The sequence below is a fragment of the Coregonus clupeaformis genome, chromosome 25 (assembly GCF_020615455.1).
Source record: "Coregonus clupeaformis isolate EN_2021a chromosome 25, ASM2061545v1, whole genome shotgun sequence".
Classification (NCBI taxonomy): Eukaryota; Metazoa; Chordata; class Actinopteri; order Salmoniformes; family Salmonidae; genus Coregonus; species Coregonus clupeaformis.
The window spans coordinates 36266334-36289210 of record NC_059216.1 but is presented as its reverse complement, the minus strand read 5'-3'; the positions used below and the strand labels follow the sequence as shown (position 1 = coordinate 36289210).

Sequence of the window (22877 nt, the reverse complement as noted above, 5' to 3'; positions counted from 1 at the left end):
TATTTTTTCCAGAGCCCTACAGTGCACTATATAGGGAATAGGATGCCATTTGGGATATAGTACAGCGCAGTACCACTGTTGTCACGGCAACCATTCACAGAACAAGGCCAGATGGATTAATTTGCCTGCCAGTGACTGTCTTTGCCTCCCTCCCTCCTTTCCCTATTTCTTCTGCACTGAATATTTCTTATCCATTTAGCTGGCTCTGGTTCAGTCCCAAATAGCACCCTATTCCCTATGCAGTGCACTACTTTTGACCATGGGCCCTGGTGAATTGTAGTGCACTACATGGGGAATAGGGTACCATTTGGGATGCAAACTATGGCTGCTTGCATTCAGCAGTGGGTGGTGGGATGGGTTGAATTAAAGTGACAGGACTGCAGTACGTGACAGTAGCTAAAGAGATCAGAGTAGCACTCCAGGGTCTGTGAGCTGAGAGATTTTCAAAAGGGAAGTAACCATTTCAGTACAGTAGCCAGCCCCTGAGAAACGAGAATAAAGCTTTTCACTAGGCTATATAACATCCATGTCTCTATTCTAGCTTGTGAAGGACCCTCAGTGGAACTGGGAGAGATAAATATATTTTAAATTCTCATAGATTTTTCTCAGTGTTATTTGGATTATGCATATCTGTGCTTTCCACTTCACTGGACCTGGATGCAGGATCCAGCAAGTCAGCTGGTTTACCCCAAAGGGCTTTTTCCTCAATTTTTCTCTTCTATTTGTTTGAAATGCGAGCAAGCAGCTGAAGCAAGAGGCAGTCAAGGCAGTCGGTCAGCTGCACAGTGAGCACAGGGGACCAGGAGGACCTTCAGTACAGTACAGGCATCTTAAAATAGAAACATAGGAGGAGGAGAGTCTGTGTTGTGTGGCAGAGCTGTGGTATGCCATGCTCAGCGCCTAGCAGTAACATGGCTGTGATACAGGAGAAACAGAGGGAGACCCCCAGCAAGAAGACAGTATCCCAAGAAGACAGAAAGGGGCTTTCTACCAGAGATAATCAAGACAACCAGAAGAAAGATAGCAGAGCCGGGAGACAGGGAGGTGATTACTGTGGCTTTGATATTATATATATTTTTTTACTGTGTTTCTAGAAAAGCAGGGATACAGGGTGGTGGGTAGCTGTAGCTTTGCTATGGTGAGGATGATAGCTTTGCTGTGGAGTGTTCACTGTGTTTATAGAATGACATGGAGGTTGGTATTGTAGCTTTACTGTTTACTGTGTTTATATACAGGGCAGGCTATCTGAACCAGAATCAGCCTCTCCCTTCTAGTTCATCATCAATGGGGAGATGTTCCATCATGTATCTAGGCCAGATAATGAAGTCATTATTTTAATTGAGTTTTATTCTGTAGCATGTACAGCAGGGGAATTTGGAAATGTCTATGGATCAGATGATCTGATATTGCCTCGTACTTGTACATAGATGTTCATCCTATTCTCTACTGCCATTTTTTTTGTGTAAACAGTGAGGTAATGATGTAGCTTATTGAATCACCCTCTATCTCTGCTGTGGTAAACATCAACACTCACCATAGGCCTGATTCAGTAAGATAAATGAATGCCCATTATTATAACATCGAGTGTCAAGGAAGATCATTTTTTGTGTGTCCCTCACTTGCTCGAGAATGATAATGTATTGTGTACGTCTCTTGCACCAAAATTCTGAGATGGTACTTATCACTATTTAGCGACCTCCTGTGAAGCAAGTCTTTCTTCTTATCCTCTTCTGTCTCTATGTGCTTGTTTTCTTTTAGCCATCTCCATGAAGACTTGTGTCAGGCGCTGGCATTTGTTTACCCCTGCAAGGCACAACAGGAACAGGCACATAATAATAGCTCTTTTATTAACAGCTAACATTCAGCCTAGAGGCTTAGTGCCTGTATTAAGTATGACCAGTCAGTTTTCTGGAAACTGGAATGATATGACCTACTGTATAAGGAAATTAAGCATCTTACACTAAGATTATAGGATTCTCTTTTTCTGAGGCAGTCATGTGTCTCAGACTTTGCCAGCAGGTATAAACCATGATGATGCAGTTATACTTGTCATAAACATTTACTGTATGACCACCTTATCATTTCTTATTCTCATCTCATAATGATCCTGACTAAATAACAGTCATTTTGAGTCAGCTGAAAAAGTCAGAGAGACCTAAACAAGATGTTCTCTTTTATTCTTTATTTCGTTTCAGAAAAAGGCAATGACGACATGAAGCCCCATAATTCAGAGAAGAGGAGAGCAGTCATCTGTGTCCCTGCCTCCATCAAATCAGCTGTGATCAGTACCAACACAACCAGCCCTGGAAACCCAGCAGGTCTTACATCAGTTTTTTTTCTCTCTCTCTCTCTCTCTCTCTCTCTCTCTCTCTCTCTCTCTCTCTCTCTCTCTCTCTCTCTCTCTCTCTCTCTCTCTCTCTCTCTCTCTCTCTCTCTCTCTCGCTCTCTCTCTCTCTCTCTCTCTCTCTCTCTCTCTCTCTCTCTCTCTCTCTCTCTCTCTCTCTCTCTCTCTCTCTCTCTCTCTCTCTCTCTCTCTCTCTCTCTCTCTCTCTCTCTCTCTCTCTCTCTCTCTCTCTCTCTCTCTCTCTCTCTCTCTCTCTCTCTCTCTCTCTCTCTCTCTCTCTCTCTCTCTCTCTGGGGTACTGCTTGTTCTTTGCGGGTTATCCGTCATGAGTGGTCTTCCTCTGACGTGCGCTACCGCTATCAAGACATTTTCAATTTCATGCTTTGTCCTCACAGAACGGTTTGAGTATAACCTGACATTGTGCTTTTTTCCCCCCATGTCTTAACTTTAAGTCAAAAAAATCCACCCATTGTAAACTGAATATTGTCTGAATGAAAGAAATAGTGTCCCTTCATATGAACCAAGCTCCAGCTACTGTAGAACCATCTTAAACTCCCTGTCATGATCAGTAATGTCACCAAACCCATACTGTTTAATGTATGTACTTGATGTGGAGTGAATGTGACATCTTTTCTAATATTCCAGGACCCCATGCACTGAAGGTTGATGAGAGACTGAGACTAGCGAAAGAGCGGAGGGAGGAACATGAGAAACAACTTGGTATGTATACCCACACATGATGACGGTACAGCTAATACACCAATGAGATCACTCAATTTTCTGTCACTTATTTTTGTCATTTCTTGAAAGTATTTTAGTAGCCTGGTCCATATCTATTTGTGCTGTCTTTTTGCCAGCTCCCATGGAAACTGTCACGCCAAATGAGTTTATTAGAAGTTAGCTATACAGCACAAAGATCTGGGACCAGGGTACTGGTATTATTGTGGCTAATAAGTCTCACAATGTGTTTGCAGTGTCCAGAGAGCTGGGCTGGTTGGCTCGAGAGGAGAGGGCCAGGCGTCTCTATGAACAACAGCTGGAGGAGAGGAAGAGGAAGCTGCAGGAGCAGAGAGAGAAGGAGGAGAAGAGGAGGACTGCTCTGGAGCGGAGGGAGGAGCATAAGAAACAGCTTGGTATGTAGCCACTGGGAGTACCTGGCCTTATACCCAGGGGGTACTTGGGAAGACTCATAAGAACATAGGCCTAATGATCAGTTGTAGGGGATACCGGGTTGTTTGTCTCACGGGGTGGTTGTCACAGTGCTAATTAGTCCCAATCTAAATGGCGCTGTGTAATATTTTTAAGGTTAAAATGTGTGAATTCTTCAAAATAACTCATCCACCTGGTCAATTCATGTCAGCATGACACAAAACATTGAGGTGAGGGGTTTATTTTGTGTTTTTCACAGGGTAGTGTAAATAAATACATTCTTGGTATTTTCTATTTAAATGTTTTAATTATGGAAGCATCCTGGAACAATTATGTTTGTTGAAAAGAGGAAATATATTTCAAACGAGTTCCTATGCCAACCAGTGTGGTAACTAGCATCTTAATTAGCATGGGGGGGCGGGGTTGGGGATGGTTGTCACATGGAATGTGGGGTTGGTTGTCACTATCAACATTGTCACTCCCAGTATACAATCAATCCCAAGCTATTTTGTGCTTGTGCTATAAAGAGCCCCCTTCATTGCCTCTCTCTCACACATATTTTCTCTGTCACACATCCACACACACACACACACACACACACACACACACACACACACGTATGTGCAAACACACCCATACACATACAAATTTACTCAAAATGTAATATGTTATTCTCAAGGCATAAAATGCTAATACAATTCCTAATATTGAAAAGAGTCATGTAAGATACAATGCATTTGGAAAGTATTCAGACCCCTTGAGTTTTTACATATTTTGTTACGTTACAGCCTTATTCTAAAATGGGTTAAATACTGTATACTGGTGCTGAGAAATACACACAATATGAAGGGGTACTTCGGGGCAGAGCAAAATGTGATAACCAAAGGAGGTTGAGAACCACTGAATAAACAAAACAAAACTCAACTAAATATGTTTGTAGTTTCCAGAGAGCTGGGCCGGTTGGCTCGAGAGGAGAGGGCCATGCGTCACTATGAACAACAGCTGGAGGAGAGGAAGAAGAGGCTTCAGGAGCAGAGAGAGAAGGAGGCGAGGAGGCGCACTGCTGTGGAGGAGAAGAGGAGGCAGAGAATGAAGGAGGAGTCAGTGAGTTCAAATTTTATTTGTCACATGCTTCGTAAACAACCGGTGTAGAATAACAGTGAACTGCTTACTTACGGGCCCTTCCCAACAACGCAGAGAGAAAGAAAATAGACAAATAATAGAAAAGTGATAATAAATACACAATGAGTAACGATAACTTGGCTATATACACGGGGTACCAGTACCGAGTCGAAGTGCAGGGGTACGAGGTAATTGAGGTAGATATGCACTACATATAACTAGGAATAAAGTGACAGATAGTAAACAGTAGCAGCAGCATTTGTGATGAGTCAAAGTTAGTGCAAAAAGGGTCAGTGCAGATAGTCCGGGTAGCTATTTGGTTAACTATTAACTAAATATTTAGCAGACTTATGACTTGGTGATATAAGCTGTTCAGGGTCCTGTTGGTTCCAGGTCGGCATGTTGGGTCAGCATGGATCAACAGTTACTTCGGTTTAGGTGTCTATTGTGGGCACCAGTGTTGCTTTACAGCTTTTTCCAATAACAACCGTTTTTCTACAGAGAAGAAAATATACAGATACTGTTTTCCACATTTTGTGTACATATCTGAAGCTAAACGATTTTAAGGCTCAATATGATGTTATGGAGCTTGTGACCAAGTTACTGTATCACTAGTCATAATGCTCAAACTCAGCACCTACAGTGGATGTGGGAAGAGACTACTATATCACTGACATTGAGGCTCGTGTTGTTGTCTGAAGGAGCGCTATGAGTCTGTGGTGAAGAAGACCTTGGAGAAGAGCCAGAGGATTAAGCAGAGACTCAGCCAGGGCTCTCGAGGAAGGAAGACCGACAACAAGAGCGGTAAATTAATAAAGGCTGCATCTCAAATGACACCCTATTCCTATATAGTGAACTACCTTTTAGTGTCTTCTTGACTTTCATCCTCTTAACCCTTATGCTACCGAGCTTATTTTTCACCCTGTAACATCTTTTAACCCTAATTCTTCTTCACTTTCCTCCTATTTCCTACCAATTCTTACTTGTATTTTCTATCTCTGTCTTGTATTTTCTCTTTATCGCTGTCCCTGTTAATTGGCTTTTCTCCACTATGCTTGGCTTTACCTCTGTAGCTCCTCGCCGCTCCCCCCTGACTGCCTGGGAGAGGGCTCTGGTCAGTCGCCTCCTCACCCCTACCTGCTCCTACCTAGCCAGGAGCAGGAGCAGGAGTCATAATTGTCAGTCAAGAGAAGAAGAAGGTACTCTACAGGCCTGTAGAATAACAGTTATATACAGTATAGAAAGTTATAAAGACCAGATCTAAAGCTAAGAAAAAATGACATATAATACAGTATATTATATGTATTTTGGTAAAATCAATGGATATTTGGACATCATATTTTAATTCCCACAAAAATGGTAAGGCTTCTCAAGTGAATTGTTTACTAACTCTTTGCTTCTTTTTCTTTTCTAAACCATTTTTGGACACACTTACATTCTTTCACTGTATCACTTGCTAACCCTCACCCCATTGCCCCACAACAATGAAACAAACACACTGGTTCAGTTGTCCATATTTGTCCCCGTTCAGTTTCATGCCACTCCATGCCTGCCACTGCCACGAACTCTCACAAATCACCACACCGCTCTGGCACACCTGACCACCACCTGGCGCAGGCAGACCTCCGGGAAGACTACCGGGCTGACTACCGGTCTATCATCCAGGCAAACTACCAGGTAGCCGCCTCCCCGGGTCCCAGCCGTACAAGCCATAGACCCATCAATGCGGCACAGGTAATACCTGCTGGAAATGTCATTGTAAACATAGATCGTTTTATCTCTATGATTGTAAATGTCTGGGTCGACTGGGTTGGTGGGATGGTGTTGTTGGTCTGTCTCCATGCAATGTATGAACTTGTGGGAAATAATTTCCTTGGATGAAGACAATAAACTGAATCTATTCCATTCTATTCCTTCTGACTCATTTTACTATCATATATTTGCTATATTGATAGGTAAATGATTTTAATTGTCATACCATGTATTGGTAATAAGCCTAAATCACTTTCATGTCTTTCTGAGGTCCTAAAAAGACTGCAGTAAGATGATCTTGTAACCTGCCTGTTAATTTATTATGAAGCTAAAAGCAGCGCAGCAGAAGGAAAATGAGAGGACGGCCAGGAGGAATACTCAGCAGCCTCACATTCCCAATGCTCCCTTGAAAGCATTACCCACAAACCCACTACCCAACGCTGGCGTGAAAGCGTTACCCACAAACCCACAGTGCAGAGCAGCAGTGCCCTCCCATGAACGGTATGACTGTCCATCCGTCCGTCTGTCTGTTATTGTGTCTGGATGTTGTTTTCACAAAAACGACTGTACCGAATTTCTTTCATACAATGATAGCACTCTGTTGAGAATATTGTGCAACCAACCCCATCTTAGTGACCCCTTTTGATGTTGTTTACTTATTTATCTAAACAAAAGTCTCCTCTTCCTTTTTTCCAGTAAACCTGTGATCAGACACACATCTGTGATCAGACAGCCCCCATCACAGCAGTTAGAGCTGGAACTGGACCCTGTACCAGAGGAGGACGTTCTTCCAGTCCCCAACCATACCCTTTCCCCTGGGAACTCACGGCCCATCAGGACCCCAGCTGCAGCATGGGACCAGGTCCAACCATTCCTACACTCCCCAGAACCTCAGACTCAGAGAGAAACCACACTTAGTACTGAAGGCAGTGCAGGTGAGGGTGAGTATCTAAAAATGAAAGGTACTGCACCATCAATTACTATCTATTTTCTAGATAGATTTCAGATATTGTATTATTGGGTGTGAGGTTGGAGTGAATTCCAATGCAGGATATCCAGTTCTACAAATTTGGATTGGTGTGTTTTGGTTCAGAGTGACTCTTATGACATGTCCACCTCCTCAGCCCTCCCTCCTAGAGCCACTCCCAGCCCAAGGCCCTCTGCTGGCACCATGGACCCAGAGGAGGCCTCACGTCTCCTGGCCGAGAAGAGGAGAGAGGCCCGCCTGAAGAGAGAGAGAGAGGAGGAGGAAAGCCTGTGTAGGGAGGGGTTAGAGAGGTACGGACGGAGGGCCACCTTACATCTTCGAATGACCCAACATTAATCTTCCCAGTATGAACAAAATCTGTTGAGTAAACTTTTTGCGTAAAATACAAATACGCAGTTGTGTCTTGTGGACCTATTTGTCAGCTTAGGAAGTCTAAGAGGGCATTTAGCGTGTGTTCAAAGGTTCAGATTAATTTGTATAGTAATGTGATGTATGGTGTGGTGTTATGCAAATGTTATGTTATGTGGGATCATAGGCGAGGCAGAGAGGAGCTGGAGCGCAGGAGAGTAGAGCAGCGAGCACGGCTAGAGGCTGAGGCCCAGTGGCTGGTAGAAGAGAGGAAGAGGAGGGAGAAAGAGGAGCAGAAACATGCAGAGGAGGAGAGGGCCCGTGCAGAGGAAGAGAAAGCCCTCAGAGCCATGCAGGAAGCTGCTTTCCTCCAGAAACAGGTGAGGGATGTGGTCTATGAATACTGTACAGTGCTAGAAAGTGCTTTGGTCAGATGGCCGTCAGATATTTATGCACCCTCAAATGATATAGACGATATATAACTGAAACACTAAGTAATACATTGTCCCATTCTGATCTTTCCATTCTCTGTGTCCCAGAGAGAGGAGGAGGAGACCCAGGCCAGGGAGAAGGCAGAGCAGCAGAGGCTGGAGAGAGACAAACACTTCCAGAAGGAGGAGGAACAACGACAGGAGAGAAAAAAGGTGAAAGAGACAGAGGCAAATGTTCTTATCATACTGAAATGCTTGTAAGATATTCTGGGGATCCATATTGTGTACAATTGACTACAAGCACCACTCAGGATCTCTATACAGTGGAGCTCAATTATGGTGAACTTCAATACATGGGATGGAGGGAGGTTAGGGGGTATTCTTGTTTTGTGTTTCACAAACAAACATTTGTTCTTAAGTAAGGGTGATAGTTTATCATAAAAGCGTTCAAGACTTTTAACAGACCTCTTTTTGTTTTCAGCGACTGGAGTTGATCATGAGGAGAACTAGGAAACCTTCAGTTGAAGATAAAGACGTAAGAACATTGCCCTAAAGCACTCAGGTTCTGCCACACCTACCAATGGTTACCCATCTTTGGCTTAAAATGAAACAAAAAAACTTGTATTTTCCTGCCACAAGTACCATAGTCGTTAACCATTTAAAAACCAAACCAAACTTGCCCTTGACCACATTGATGTGATCACTTTAATGAAATCCATCCCAAAGGTACAATGGTTTTAGCAAAAAACTAAACCAAAGCACTTGTAATTTCCTGCCTCAATTACCAATGTTATTAACCATACTTTGCTTTAAAAAATAAACAGAACTTGCCCTTGACTTGACCAAATTGACATTATTGTTTTGTTTTCATGCAGAAGCCTGCCCAGAATGGGAACTCAAACGGTAACTCCTCCTCTCCAGAGGAAGCCCAACCAAAAGAGAACACTAAGCCTGTTAAGAATGGCAACGGCACTTTAGAAGAGGTCATCAACCTAGGGGTCGGTGTTGGGACTGGGACCAAACCGTCCAAGCTAGGTCTGAGTGACACGGAAGACATGGTTCCTGTTGTGGCCTTCAAAGAACGCAGGTATATCCACAGTATATTTATGTTTTTCTTGTGAAACATGTTCTGTGATGCATGTTATCAGAAGTGATGTACTGTATGTGTTGCCTAGCACATTTTGGTTCATTCATTCAGGTCCCTGAGAACTCTGACAGGCATGGAGGAGATCCAATCCCATCAGCGAGCAGGTGAGAGCTCATCACCAGATCCTCCATCAGCTTATCTATACGCTCTATGCTATGTAGATATTACACTAGAGTCCTGAACGAATGAGCTTATGGTTCTAATTTCAGAAGGGTAAGGGTGGGCTGGGCAGTGGGCACCCCCATAGCAAATCACCACCTCACACACTGTAAAGAAAAGTATACTTTGGGCGCCCCAAGAGATGATGCGCTCTTAAAATTCAATGTGTGATTCTAACCATGAAGCTGATTGCATAGTTAAGGCCTTTCAATCATTTTTGTTGTATGTGCTTCTAAGTCTAAGATAAATATGAAGTGAATCAACTGATTTGATCTTATTAACCCTTTTCTATCACATACTCCTCAGAGGTTATCTGAGTATCGTACTGATCAGAGGGGGAAGACAACCCATCCAAGAATCTTTCCACAGCTGTGGTGTTTTTTCCTTTTTTCGACAAAGAAAGGAATAACTGCAGCTTTTTTTCCTGCCCTGCACTTTGAGAGAGAGCATGTGATGTGAAACCAACACACACTACTTTTCCCTGGAAGACTTTCCTATCTCGGAGTCGATCACCACCATTTGGTCACATTTCTCTTTAATCCAAAGTGGCACGAGCTGCATGTGGTATCAGTATCTACACTAGACAGGGGAGCTTGTTTGTTCAGTGTTGCTGCAATGACAATGTCTTATCTAGTCTAAATGAGAGCTCATGCCTCATAGCTGTAGATTTAAACTGTGATAAAATGAGTTCGCTTTGGTGGGAGTCAGACACAGCAATCAATTGTGAAAAGATGTATTCTCTCTACATTTTTAACTGTAGGTTTCACAATCACGACTGATGTTTTTAGCCACGTGCTTTAGCTTATTCCCTAAGCATTTTTTAACTGTGCTGCTATTTGAGCACTTTGCCTTGCAGTTAGTAGGAACTTGCATCCTAGTTTCAGAATAAAAGCTTTAGTTTTGAGTTCAAATAAAGAACACTTTCTGTCTTACATTCCCTATTTTTGTGGAATATAATCCAAAGCTGCTATGGAACTTAGTTCCAGAATAGTTTCAGTACCTTTGTGTGGTTTATAGTTTTAGAGTACTATAGATATACTCACTCGTGGTTGACCACTTGCAAAGTATTTTGGCAGTCCCCTTCTTGGAAATTGTGCAATCATTTTAGAAAACAAATTATAAAAAGAGTGAAGTGTAAAATGTAAGCCTGTTTATTAAAACGTACAAAAGTGTAAAAACAAATAAAGCAATGCACTGATACATCTGTTTGAATCTGTGTAGAATATATAATACACCCCAATTCAGTTCCTTTTCCCCTGTTCACCAGTGCAATATGGATGTAAACCCTCATAAAATAGAACACCTCATCAACATCATAAAACATAATCATGACATGCAGTAGCAATCATTGTCATGTTCTAAAGGTAATGGCAAGTCAGTACAAACAGTGATACGCATGTCCCACATCCCAGTCTGTGTCCTGAGGCAGAGAGGTCTCAGTCTGTGTCCTGAGGCAGAGAGCTCTCAGTCTGTGTCCTGAGGCAGAGAGGTCTCAGTCTGTGTCCTGAGGCAGAGAGGTCTCAGTCTGTGTCCTGAGGCAGGGCTCCAGTGGACTGGTCAGGAGGATGGAGGCTTCTGAATCATCTGCAGTAACTGTCTTGTCTGCTCCGTCTGTGCATGCACCCGCTTTAGCTGCTTGTCGAGCACACTACCACTCATCACCACTGACAACTCTCCGTCTGAAGAATAACATGACATAGCATAACGCACCTTTTGACTATAACTGCATGTACCTGCCCTTATGTTAATCCGCTAGTATTAACTTGCTCAGGACAAATGACTAGAAATTAATGTTATTGACTGAGATATTAACTACAGAAATATGCTATTTTAGGCATAGACAGCGTGACTGGCAAACGGGTTGTTACAAAACCATGACAAACCTTTCTTGAGGTTGCATAGAGTAACAAATCCCAGCTGCTGGAATCTCACTTCCTGATTCTTGAGGTACATCAGTAGATATTCTGAGATGGCAGCGTAGTGTGGTGTCAGTAGTTGGATTACATGGTCTGTATGATATATGAGCGACAAGAAAAATACATGGATTTTACAGCTCTGCATTTTCCATTTGTGCAGAAAACTTAAACAAACTTGAAACATGTTCCGGGGTCATTTTTGTGGCCAAATGAGATCGAAGTGAGTCTGAAAAGAAAAGAGGAATTGGAATTTCAATTTACTTGCTGAATTGAAATGATATTGACCCCAATCCTTTCACCCCAGCTGGTCAGCTGATATAAACAGGAAGTAACACAGAACAGTCTCCTCTGAGGTCACACTGGACACAAGGGCCTCGAGAAGTCCTGTTACACACTCACTGTCCATCAAGGCCTAGACAACACAACAAAGGTTAATCATTTTAATGACAGTGCATGGTTCCCCATATCAGCTGCATTCGTATGATTGTCAATCTTTTTTACAATAATAACATCACATGACCAGGTCGGTATCTCCATATCCTTTTCGAAGGACCATAGGTATGCTAAACTGATAAATAAGTGAGCCTTTTAAAACGTGAACATGTGACTGAACATTTAGATGGAAACCATATCTACAGTCCAATGTCCATACAAGCAGACCAGCTCGAATTAAGCAATGTAATGGCCATGTATTCTACGTAATATGCTAGTGTGGACATTGGAACAGAGCCTAATATTCGAGTGAGTGAGTGAGTGAGTGAGTGAGTGAGTGAGTGAGTGAATGAGCGACATGGCAGCAGTTACTACCTGCTGTCCCTCGCTGGTGCTGCTGAGGTTGGTGATGGTACCAACACTGTGGTTCATGATGATGGAGCTAGATCTGTGACAGATCTGTGACAGAGGAGCAGCTGCCTTATCACCTGTACTAGGCTCTCATTCACCAGGCTCTCCTTGAAGGAAACACAATGAATATTGACTGTTAACACTGGAACAAAGAACATTGATTGTAAATCACCATCATAACAGATAGAATCCTTCCAGATTTTTTTTATCGGCCCTGAGATTCACTGGCTACCTCTAACTTTGAGGCTACCGTTGCCCCCATCAACATCATTATCTATTATGAAAAGTCTCACTCTATTGGGTTGGTGTGTAGATAGCTCAGACAGTAGTGTTATAGCAGATGCAGCCAGAGGGAGAGCAGGGGAGTTCAGCAAAGCTTTCAGAGGCAACACACAGTCCAGGTACATCGGCTGCTCCTGGGTCACAACTACAATACAAAGCATAACAATCAAACTCACTGCATCCAATCCACAAGGCTCTGCACAATGTGAGAGAAATATTAACATCTAACATGTTTACCTGCTTTGTTTAATATTAATAGTTAACAATTATATACTGTTCTACTAATGCTGTGTTTTTGTAAAGGGATGGTTTCTACTCCAGCTCCCTGCAGCTAGTCTAGGCGTGTGGTCAAGGACATGGGTTTTACTCGAGATAGGGGTATCTGGAGCTGACAATTGATTTATGGATGGTTTGGTGATAAAATCTACAGCATGCATTCCATAGAATGAGTTGGGGTTTGTGTAATGTAAGGTACCAGGGAGAGATGGCTCAGGTATGGATAATGATGAGAGGAACCTTGTTTTGGGGGCCAAACTCTGGTTTCCATACAGTAAGAACAGTCTTCATAGCAAATGCTATCTGGATGGGAGATACTCCTTTCTCATATATCAAGTCTCACCTTTTGACCCATTCCACACATCTATTGTTTGTCATATAGACTGGGAGGGTGTATCGTGCTATAAAATATATTTGTATTGTCTGTATGTCGGAGCTTTTCAACCCAACAGTCAAGAGTGTTGGGTCGACCAGCCTCACTTATTACCTTATTAATACGTTTTGAATTAAGTAATATCCTGAATGGTGATTGACCTTGTCTCCACGACAACAATCTGTGTTGAATATGTGCCTCATAACGTTAAATGGGTGTGTTCCGTGGTTATACGTTAGAATGACCATTCCCTGAAAGGATTCGAAGGCATCTGCAAGCTTGTGATGCATTCTGGAAATAAAATTAAAACATTTTGGCTGAGGTTGAGTATGAAAACATTACATGACAGCAGGCCTGGGTTCAAATACATGTGTATTTGAGTTTTATTATTTAAAGTTTTCTGTGTATTTGAGTCCTTTAAATACACAGCCCAAAACATAGTAATGTTATTTGAGTATTTGAATGGTTATTTGTAAAAACCAAATAGTTCACCAAATTGTATTTGTTCAGTTTACTTGAGTGGCCTGCGCAGCCCCCAGATCTCAACCCAATAGAGCATCTTTGGGATAAGATAGAACGGGCTGTTCGCAGCATGAACGTACCGCCGTCCAATCTGGAGCCACTGTGTGATGCCGTCGCGTCAGCATGGACCAACATCCCTGTAGAATGTTTCCGACACCTTATAGAATGCAGGCTGTTCTGGAGACAAAGGGGGTTCCGACCCAGTACTAGATGTGTGTACCTAATAAACTGGCCAGTGAGTGTATGTCTAGGAATGAGTTATGAGGGTTCATAATTAATGTCGGGACCACAATCTAGCCATCTATTCTTGATTGATCTCTATGGTTAACAGTGGCACACATCACTTATTTTGAAAAGTCAACAAACAAGCTGAACACAGCCAACTAATGTGTAATTTGAACTCCACCCATTTTGAACATATCAACTCAGCAACAACCCAAAATGTGGCGGCAACCTGAGATATGTACATTATCTACTGGTGGACAGTCCTGTGCAGACCTACCAGACTGTTTGAGGTTTAAATGGTCCCAAACTGCATTCTTTTGGACTTGAGGATCGTAACACTTGGCTAAAACCAGTAGTGGAATCACCCAATCAGCTGACACGATAGCTTCTCTGTTTGAGTCTACAACAAAATTGAAGCAAATTGAGATTACATCTAGTTTGGAAAACTGAGAGTCATGTTGGATTAGAATGGAATGTTGGGTTAGCATAAAATATTGACAAAACACATGGAACAGGACGTCCAACATATGTGCCATGCCTTTCACTAACCAGAAAGAATGAAGGCATACATACATACATCTTCCAGCAGGGAACACATACATGTTGGAATGTACAGGTAACTGTCAAAATAAAGGAAACACTAACATAAAGTGTCTTAATAGGGCGTTGGGCCACCATGAGCCAGAACAGCTTCAATGCACCTTGGCATAGATTCTACAAGTGTCTGAAACTCTATTAGCGGGATGCAACACCATTCTTCCACCAGAAATTCCATAATTTGGTATTTTGTTAATGGTGGTGGAAAACGCTGTCACGATCGTCATACATAGAGGAGGACCAAGGCGCAGCGTGTTGAGCGAACATACTTTAATTAGTTAAAGTGCACACACGATACAAAACAACAAAACGACTCGTAACGTCCTAGGTAACAATGACCAACTGGAACAAAAACCCACAAACACCAAGGGAAAACAGACAGTTTAAATATGGCTCCCAATCAGAGACAACCAGCCACAGCTGACACTCGTTGCCTCTGATTGGGAGTCACTCAGGCCAACAAAGAAACAGAAGAACTAGAACCCCCAACATAGAAATATAACACATAGAATGAACACACCCTGGCTCAACATATAGAGTCCCAGAGCCAGGGTGTGACAAACGCTGTCTCAGACATCCTCTTGCCCTGTGGATGAAGGCATTGTCATCCTATGGGGGCATAGCCATTGTAGACAAAATAATGGCAAAAATTCTGGGCTGCCCAGCATTTCTCTACATGACCCTAAGCATATTGGGATGTTAATTGCTTAATTACCTCAGGAACCAAACCTGTGTGGAAGAACCTGCTTTCAATATATTTGTATCCCTCACTTACTCAAGTGTTTCCATTATTTTAGCAGTTTCCTGTTTAACATAATGTGTTGTACTGTAGATAACTACCTATGCTAACCATGTGAGTAGTCTGTACGTAAATTTGAGACGTTACATTTAATATGATATGTTACAGTTCGTATGGTATTAATTTGTGGTTGTCCATCACCTATTTTGTATGATATGTTACAAATTACAATTCGCATTATATGTTACAAATGTGCAAAATGTACAATATGTAAAAAATTTGCTTAACATACTATATGTTACGAATTTCCAAACGTATGATGATATGTTATGAATTCTAACTAGGTGGCTAACATTAGCTAGCTGGCTAACTTCAGCTGGGGTTAGGGTTACGGTTAAGTTTAGGAGTTAGGTTAAAGGGTTAGAGTTGGGGGAAGGATTAGCTAACATGCTAAGTAGTTGCAAAGTAGCTAAAAAGTAGCAAGTAGTTGAAAAGTTGCTAATTAGCTAAAATGCTAAAGTTGTCCGTGATGAGATTCAAACTTGCAACCTTCAGGTTAAAGTTAAGGTTAAGTTTAGGAGTTAGGTTAAAGGTTAGGTTAAAGGGTTAAGGTTAGGGGAAGCTGAATGGGTTATTAGCTAACATGCTAAGTAGTTGAAAAGTTGCTAATTAGCTAAAATGCAAAAGTTGTCTGTGATGAGTTTCGAACTCGCAACCTTTGGGTTGCTAGACGTTCGCATTATACGCCCGACCATCCACCCTACTTTTGTTTTTGCCTTAAGTAAACATTTGTCTTATGTAACCATACCAAACATAACATACTAATTTGAGTGTACCAGATTTACATTTACTATGTTACGTCTAGCCTATGAGACCAGGCTGATTGATTGTAAACATGAAATGCACTGACAGTAGCACCAGCACTTGATTTTGTAATGTGTATATTGCCATGTGTAGTGATCTTGTTCTGTAAGCCCGGGACGTATTATTTTCCTCTGGGAATCAAAGTTCAAATGAAGTCAAAATCAAACGTGACAACATTAGTCCACCGACCTGAGGCCAGTAAGGCAACACATTGACAGGAGTTACACTGTGCAGTGGGGTCACCAGACTGGAGCATCTCCATCTCAATTACCTTCTCCTAACTCACTGGGAAACAATAGTACAGTGTTAAATCTTGACACATGTGGCAAAGACAGTGTGAGTGTCTGTCTGTGTGTACATACCTTTGTTCTTCACTAGCAAATGAACCAGCGACAGAGAGGTGGTCCTCTGTACCTCCAGGTCATTGGATAGCAGTAGGGCTGTGTATGGCTCCAGGATAGCAACAGGTAAAGGAGCCTCCACTGCAACAAGACAGAATTAAAAACAATCAATGTCACCAATCATATTCCTATATTTTCAACTTGTATCTTTCTGTAGACCGCTATAGGCTGTACAGTATAGCTTTCCAACTATAGACCTATTGGCTGCCTCCACGTTACAGGGGGAATACATTCTTATCTCCCAGCCCTCAAGCAAAACATTTGGTCTGACATTTTCATAATGCTGGTCACAACTGTAGCACTACAATATAAAAGATAAACTGATGGTAGCCCTTGATCATGACGCTCAGTTCCATTACATTACACATAAGAGTCATTGGACGAAGGCGTCTTCTGTCGGGTGGAGTTTTGTTAAGAGCCCCGACGCTCAATTAACACGCTTCGTTTGCGGTACGGGTTTGGAAACATTAGGACCTTCATTTTCAAAAAACAAAAGGTTAAATTGATACACATCTTGACATGGTTCAGGTTAATGTTCCCACATGACCATCTCTCCACGTTACAACGCTTGTTTACGGAAAACTGACGGAAGACAAGAGGCGACCACCTGTGCTAATTAACTATCTAGCATGCTCCAACACCTGTGTGTAAGCGTAACTCTGGAAGTGTAGTTTCGTTGGATGGAGGTAACGTTACCCATAGCTGTATGGATCGGTGCAAAACTGCCACAGTAAGTTGTTAGAAATTGCGTAATTCAAATCTGGTATTGGAATAAGAATCAAGAGATCTTCAATCCAAGCTTAATTTATTATATGCAAAATGTATGTATGATAAGTATGAAGGTTCGTATATACGGGTCCACTGAAATACCACGCAGGGCACTCAGTTAACTAGAATTATTGTTTACAGATTCTTTCTCAAATACTCTGACAGAAAGCCTCCACCTCTTCTGTTGGCCAACCAGAGCAAAGGACTGAGTGTGGTCCAGACTCCATTCAGCCAATCCGTTGGCGCAGGGGCCGGTCCCAACTCCTGGCACTCCATTTGTTGCCAGGCATAGTTGCTGTGATAATAACCTGCGGAGTCAGCACCGAAAAGACACCATTCCACTGTACTCCATGTTCAAGGACAGCTTCACAGACTACAAAGAGAGAGTGTTCGCATCTGCAAGAAACACAAGTCTTATCTGTCCTACCCCCAACGTTCCCCACATGAATAACAGCCTGCTACGTGAAACAATCCATATCAGCACAGTTCATTAATGCATTCCTTCCAAGCTATCCATCACATACAGATCCAATTATGAGAAAAATAAAACCCAACAATTCCCCCTTTTGACACCCTCTAGGGTGTCACTCATTAAAATACAATACAAACAAAAATAAACACTTTTATTAATAGACAATTTGATAATAAAAGTCCTTCAGTCCTTCCATCTACACCCAACTTTGCAAACGGTTGGCCACAAGTCACCCAGGCACTTCAAACCTTCACATAAGGAAAGACAAACATTCTCAATGGTTAACTTGATTAATAAAGCATAAAACACAGGATTAATAGAACACAAAACATAAGATTATTAAAACATAAAACACCAACAGGGAAGTAAATTTTGGCCCCCTTTAGACACCCTCTAGAGTGTCACTCCACCAAGCCTGGTAGGTCATATCCTTCATTCCTTAGGTCGGAGTCCGGGATTGGGCCGTATCTCACCATCTGTTTGGAAACCACCTTCTCCATCTCCTTTTCTCACCAAACCTCAGACACAGGAAATAAGACAACATCCACAAAGAACAAGTGTACCCATAGAAGCTATAACTTCACCCAGAATAGTCACAACAATAGTTTTCCATTTTACCAAATATGTTATCAAACCAACCATTTATGGAGCTATCAATACCAGAGTTCTCAACCAGTTCGTTCGCCAGCGTGGCGATGGTCACTCAAGCGCTTTGGTCACGGGCCCGTCCGGTGCTATATTGTTGGAGATGAAAGTACAGCACATATATCCAAACAGAACACAAACCCCGTCCCGCTCAGCCAAAAGCATATCTAAAGCTATTCTATTCTGCCATGTCATTAAGCTAGTTGCCGCTGTCTGCTCAGCTAATCCCTTTATTGCATCACGAGTGTGGTTTATAAATCTTTTGCTGGTTATATTAAATATAATTTATCCAATCTACATTTTTATTAATTGTTGACCACCAGAAAATACTTGATTCAAACCCAGCTGCGATCTGATTGTGGATCCCATCAATATATATCCTTTCATCAAAGGATCCCGGGAGGAGGTCCTACTTTCTATGTGACAACTCACCAGTCTCTGACACGTTTGATTGTTTGCGTATGTAGGTGAGTTCACAATCAGTTATCACCACACAACCATCAGATGTCAGCACGGGTCTGGTTTTGGTTCCTAAAATCCTCTGGCTGCAACAAAGAGGAGAGATTAGTCGCATCCTCCACCACTCCATAAAATTCACTGTGTGCTCCTCTAAGACCTATCACCCTTGACCTGCTGAAACCCCCCCAAAATTGAAACAACAAGGCTTTATAAACATCATACTAGGTGTGTTGTTTTTTGTTTGAAAAACCCAATTTGAAAAACAACCACAAATAGCCAGGCCTTAATTTGGTAGCTCACTTTTATGACCTAAATACTGCCTAACTTCACTACTGCTCCCCTAGCCCTAGGCAACATTCCAACGAGATGAGCTAATCTCTTTCTCCTGGTTATCCCCAGTCTTAACCCATCAATAATTGTTTGTATCAATCTAATTCCTCATTTCCCGCTAAACCATTTCAGTTCGCTATTCAATTTATTTAACTGTTCTCTCTGATTATGCCCTAATTAATAAAACAACTACTTGCTATCGTTGATTAGCATACATTTAATGATGTTCCTACTATCTGAACTGTACTGTCTCTCACCCTCCCCTTGCTCCTTCGGGGAGAGCGCATGGTAACCTTATAACATATTTTCATAGACTTTTCTAGAATACTTCTATTTAAGCTATCTAATTCAACCTTTCACATTTCTCAATCCACATAGTAATGTAGGTATATAGCCCCACTGCGAAAGCTTTGTCTACTGTCCCTACCTGTGTTCGAACCAGGGACATCGCCAGTCACTCCACACCATCTACGATTCTCTCAAAGTAAATACTTTCACGTCGCACATCCAGCCACGTCATCACCCCCGTCTAGCCAGCCCTTCCGTCTCAAACACCCTAGTAGCCATAATAAAACACACTCTAACAGCGTTCTGTATTTTCCTCTATCATCGGGTTTAAGAACTAACGTAACAACATTAACTATTCTCTATTGCTGTAGTAACGTCTTGTTTGGTTTAGTTTATTTATTACGGAGTGTCCATAATACTATAATAATACATAATCGAATTCCCCTCATGCATACAGATTTCACCTTATGCCATTGAAATGCCAAATAAACCATAATAGTTCAATGGAGCCCCCTATTGGCTCTCCCCTACCTATACATTACTTCTATAACCACTTTAGTTATGGTCCGATTACAAATTAAACCTTATCACATGATCAAACAACGCCACAACCTTAAACTCATATGGGGCGGCAGGCAGCTTAGTGATCAGTAGCGCCGCGCCAACAACCGAGAGGTCGCCAGTTCCAATCCCCGAGCCGACCAGGCGAAAAATCTGCCGATGTGCCCTCGAGCAAGGCACTCAACCCCAATCGCTCCTGCAAGTCGCTCTGGACAAGAGCGTCTGCCAAATCACCAAAAATGCAAATGTAAATATTCTCTACTTTCTCACCCATCTCATCCCTCGTCAGAAACCCACAGGCACCTCTCAAATAATCACCCCGTGGTGTTCCCAGCCAACTCCAGTCTTTCCTCGCTCCAAAAGCCACACTTTCGCTCTCTCCAGCCCCTCCCCTCGCAACTCTCTCTTCAGCTTTTGAGGAGCTGTGTTTCCAATATTCTGTCGTTATTTAAGGTACTTTAATCTAGTTATTTAAATCAAATTATTCCCACCTAATTAGTTAAAGTTGGTGCATATTTATATTTCAACGATAAACCAAATTATTTCAGTCTAATTGTTTAACCAGTATTTTGCAGGGTCAAACATCAAACGCTACATCAAATAATCAACAAAAAAGCCTCAACCCAAGCACCTAAAACCAGTATTATGCTATGTCTAACACCAAACGCCACAGTTCAATCATATCAGCTCAAACGTTTCAGTTCAGTCACACTAGTCATTCATCACTTTAGCTTTATGTTCCTAATTGTTATTAACGGGTTATATGGTTTAAGCAACCACAAACCCAACAGTTATCCCCAAATTTATACAGTTTGGACAGGCACAGACGTCTTTGATTCCCAATTAGTTTTCTATCAAGGTATACAGGTTTATCATTCACACTCTCATGCATACGTCACCCCTGTCTTAAAGAATTTTAAGTGTCTCCTTTGAACCTAGTCATATCTAGTCTGAACTGATATGTGCCATAGCGTCGCACTGCCTATTTATTTAAAGTACCTCCTATGGGTGTCTTTTGTTAACGTTTGCACAATTTAAACTTTATTTCCTAATTGTAATTCTCATTATTTACTGTTTTAAAATATTGTTTGTATTCTCAGCCAAAATGGTACACAGTTATTACACAGATAAACGTAGTATACAGTTATCACACTCACTCACAATACACAGTCATAATCCTATCACAGTCATAAATGACACACTTACACTCGACACACAATCGTAATTCTTTGTCACACAACTAAAGTTTCTTAGGACACACAGATAACAAAGGTATACAATGGGGCACACAGCCACCTCTACTATGGGGCACACAGCCACCTCTACAATGGGGCACACAGCCACCTCTACTATGGGGCACACAGCCACCTCTACAATGGGGCACACAGCCACCTCTACTATGGGGCACACAGCCACCTCTACTATGGGGCACACAGCCACCTCTACTATGGGGCACACAGCCACCTCTACTATTCCATGGGTTTAACCATCACAATTATCAAACATTTGCATAGTACATTATGAAATCGAAGTAGTATACTGTAATCGTTATTTATAGTATAATAGGGTTTACTTACATCAAACAGGTGCTTCACAAAATTAATTTGGATAAAGCCAATGTGCAAAACTTCAGTTATATTACAATTGGTGTTTTGCTTACCTTTATAGAAGCCCGGGCAATTTGTGAAACACAGTTCGATGACAGTGATGTCCAATAGGCTGGGTGAATTCCAGCGAAGTTCCGCCACCAGATCACAGTCGGAGGTCACCAATTGTTAGAAATTGCGTAATTCAAATCTGGTATTGGAATAAGAATCAAGAGATCTTCAATCCAAGCTTAATTTATTATATGCAAAATGTATGTATGATAAGTATGAAGGTTCGTATATACGGGTCCACTGAAATACCACGCAGGGCACTCAGTTAACTAGAATTATTGTTTACAGATTATTTCTCAAATACTCTGACAGAAAGCCTCCACCTCTTCTGTTGGCCAACCAGAGCAAAGGACTGAGTGTGGTCCAGACTCCATTCAGCCAATCCGTTGGCGCAGGGGCCGGTCCCAACTCCTGGCACTCCATTTGTTGCCAGGCATAGTTGCTATGATAATAACCTGCGGAGTCAGCACCGAAAAGACACCATTCCACTGTACTCCATGTTCAAGGACAGCTTCACTGACTACAAAGAGAGAGTGTTCGCATCTGCAAGAAACACAAGTCTTATCTGTCCTACCCCCAACGTTCCCCACATGAATAACAGCCTGCTACGTGAAACAATCCATATCAGCACAGTTCATTAATGCATTCCTTCCAAGCTATCCATCACATACAGATCCAATTATGAGAAAAATAAAACCCAACAAAGTGTATCTTTTTTTTATTTGAAGGATTCTTTATTACTGATTAAAAATAAAGGCCATATGTTTCGAAAGCTGTATCGCAAGCGATGATTGACGTTTCTAAACGTTCAAACACAGCGTCGGGATTGTAGTTCACATGAGTCAGTCCTATGCGAAGCTATTGGCTGAAAATTGAAGGGAGAAGGCAGAAAGCCGCCTAGAGTTTGAGAGCTAAACTGATGGGAGACCTCGCTGCACTGCACAGCCATGACAAAGTAGTTAGAATATTATAAACTTATAATAACCAGCTGTCTCAAATAAACATGACACTTCCAGTAGGCTAAATGCTGAAATCACCTACTCAAAATGACACTTACACAGTACACAGACTGAGTTGTGTAATAAATGAACACTGCCCCATGATATCCTGATGCTCGTATGTATTTAATGCTTGTAGACAATACTGGGTTGGGCAGTGGGGTTAAACCTGTTATTAGACTAGTGTACTACACTACACATCCATTTACATTACCTGTGT

General features: G+C 41.9%; 2 protein-coding genes and 1 long non-coding RNA gene across 7 annotated transcripts; 2 read left to right on the top strand and 1 right to left on the bottom strand.

The window, feature by feature from the left end:
• The first annotated feature begins 457 nt into the window (after window positions 1-457).
• Window positions 458-7691, top strand: LOC121538934 (ensconsin-like). Its single transcript, XM_041847093.2, has 11 exons — window positions 458-1044; window positions 2196-2318; window positions 2990-3064; window positions 3319-3477; window positions 4434-4597; window positions 5317-5419; window positions 5689-5814; window positions 6147-6349; window positions 6696-6868; window positions 7064-7308; window positions 7492-7691. The coding sequence occupies exons 1-11, from the start codon at window positions 885-887 to the stop codon at window positions 7689-7691; spliced, it is 1731 nt and encodes a 576-aa protein (XP_041703027.1). The 5' UTR covers window positions 458-884.
• Window positions 7692-7735: 44 nt separating this feature from the next.
• Window positions 7736-10644, top strand: LOC121539596 (ensconsin-like). The gene is made up of 6 exons (XM_041848217.2): window positions 7736-8083; window positions 8243-8347; window positions 8616-8669; window positions 9010-9221; window positions 9333-9385; window positions 9747-10644. Exons 1-6 carry the CDS (start codon window positions 7844-7846, stop codon window positions 9755-9757), a joined length of 675 nt encoding a protein of 224 aa, XP_041704151.1. The 5' UTR covers window positions 7736-7843; the 3' UTR covers window positions 9758-10644.
• Window positions 10576-18105, bottom strand: LOC121539597. Of its 5 annotated transcripts, none has more exons than XR_005995379.1 (7): window positions 18074-18105; window positions 16440-16559; window positions 14155-14277; window positions 12493-12626; window positions 12164-12306; window positions 11324-11768; window positions 10576-11119 (listed from the first exon to the last, which is right to left on the bottom strand). It is a non-coding gene; the product is annotated as an uncharacterized LOC121539597 (long non-coding RNA). The 5 variants fall into 5 exon arrangements; XR_005995381.2 differs by lacking the exon at window positions 18074-18105 and having other exon boundaries at window positions 11324-11449; window positions 11618-11768; window positions 16440-17290; XR_005995378.2 differs by lacking the exon at window positions 18074-18105 and having other exon boundaries at window positions 16440-17290.
• Window positions 18106-22877: the final 4772 nt, after the last annotated feature.

Bases quoted from the DNA above. Each gene is read 5' to 3' on its own strand.
- LOC121539596 (XM_041848217.2), top strand. From the start codon at position 7,844: ATGTATGGTGTGGTGTTATGCAAATGTTATGTTATGTGGGATCATAGG. The intron at 8,084-8,242 runs GTGAGGGATGTG...TCTGTGTCCCAG, and splicing joins CTGCTTTCCTCCAGAAACAG to AGAGAGGAGGAGGAGACCCA. The intron at 8,670-9,009 runs GTAAGAACATTG...GTTTTCATGCAG, and splicing joins CTTCAGTTGAAGATAAAGAC to AAGCCTGCCCAGAATGGGAA.
- LOC121538934 (XM_041847093.2), top strand. From the start codon at position 885: ATGCCATGCTCAGCGCCTAGCAGTAACATGGCTGTGATACAGGAGAAA. The intron at 4,598-5,316 runs GTGAGTTCAAAT...TGTTGTCTGAAG, and splicing joins AGAGAATGAAGGAGGAGTCA to GAGCGCTATGAGTCTGTGGT. The intron at 6,869-7,063 runs GTATGACTGTCC...CCTTTTTTCCAG, and splicing joins GCAGTGCCCTCCCATGAACG to TAAACCTGTGATCAGACACA.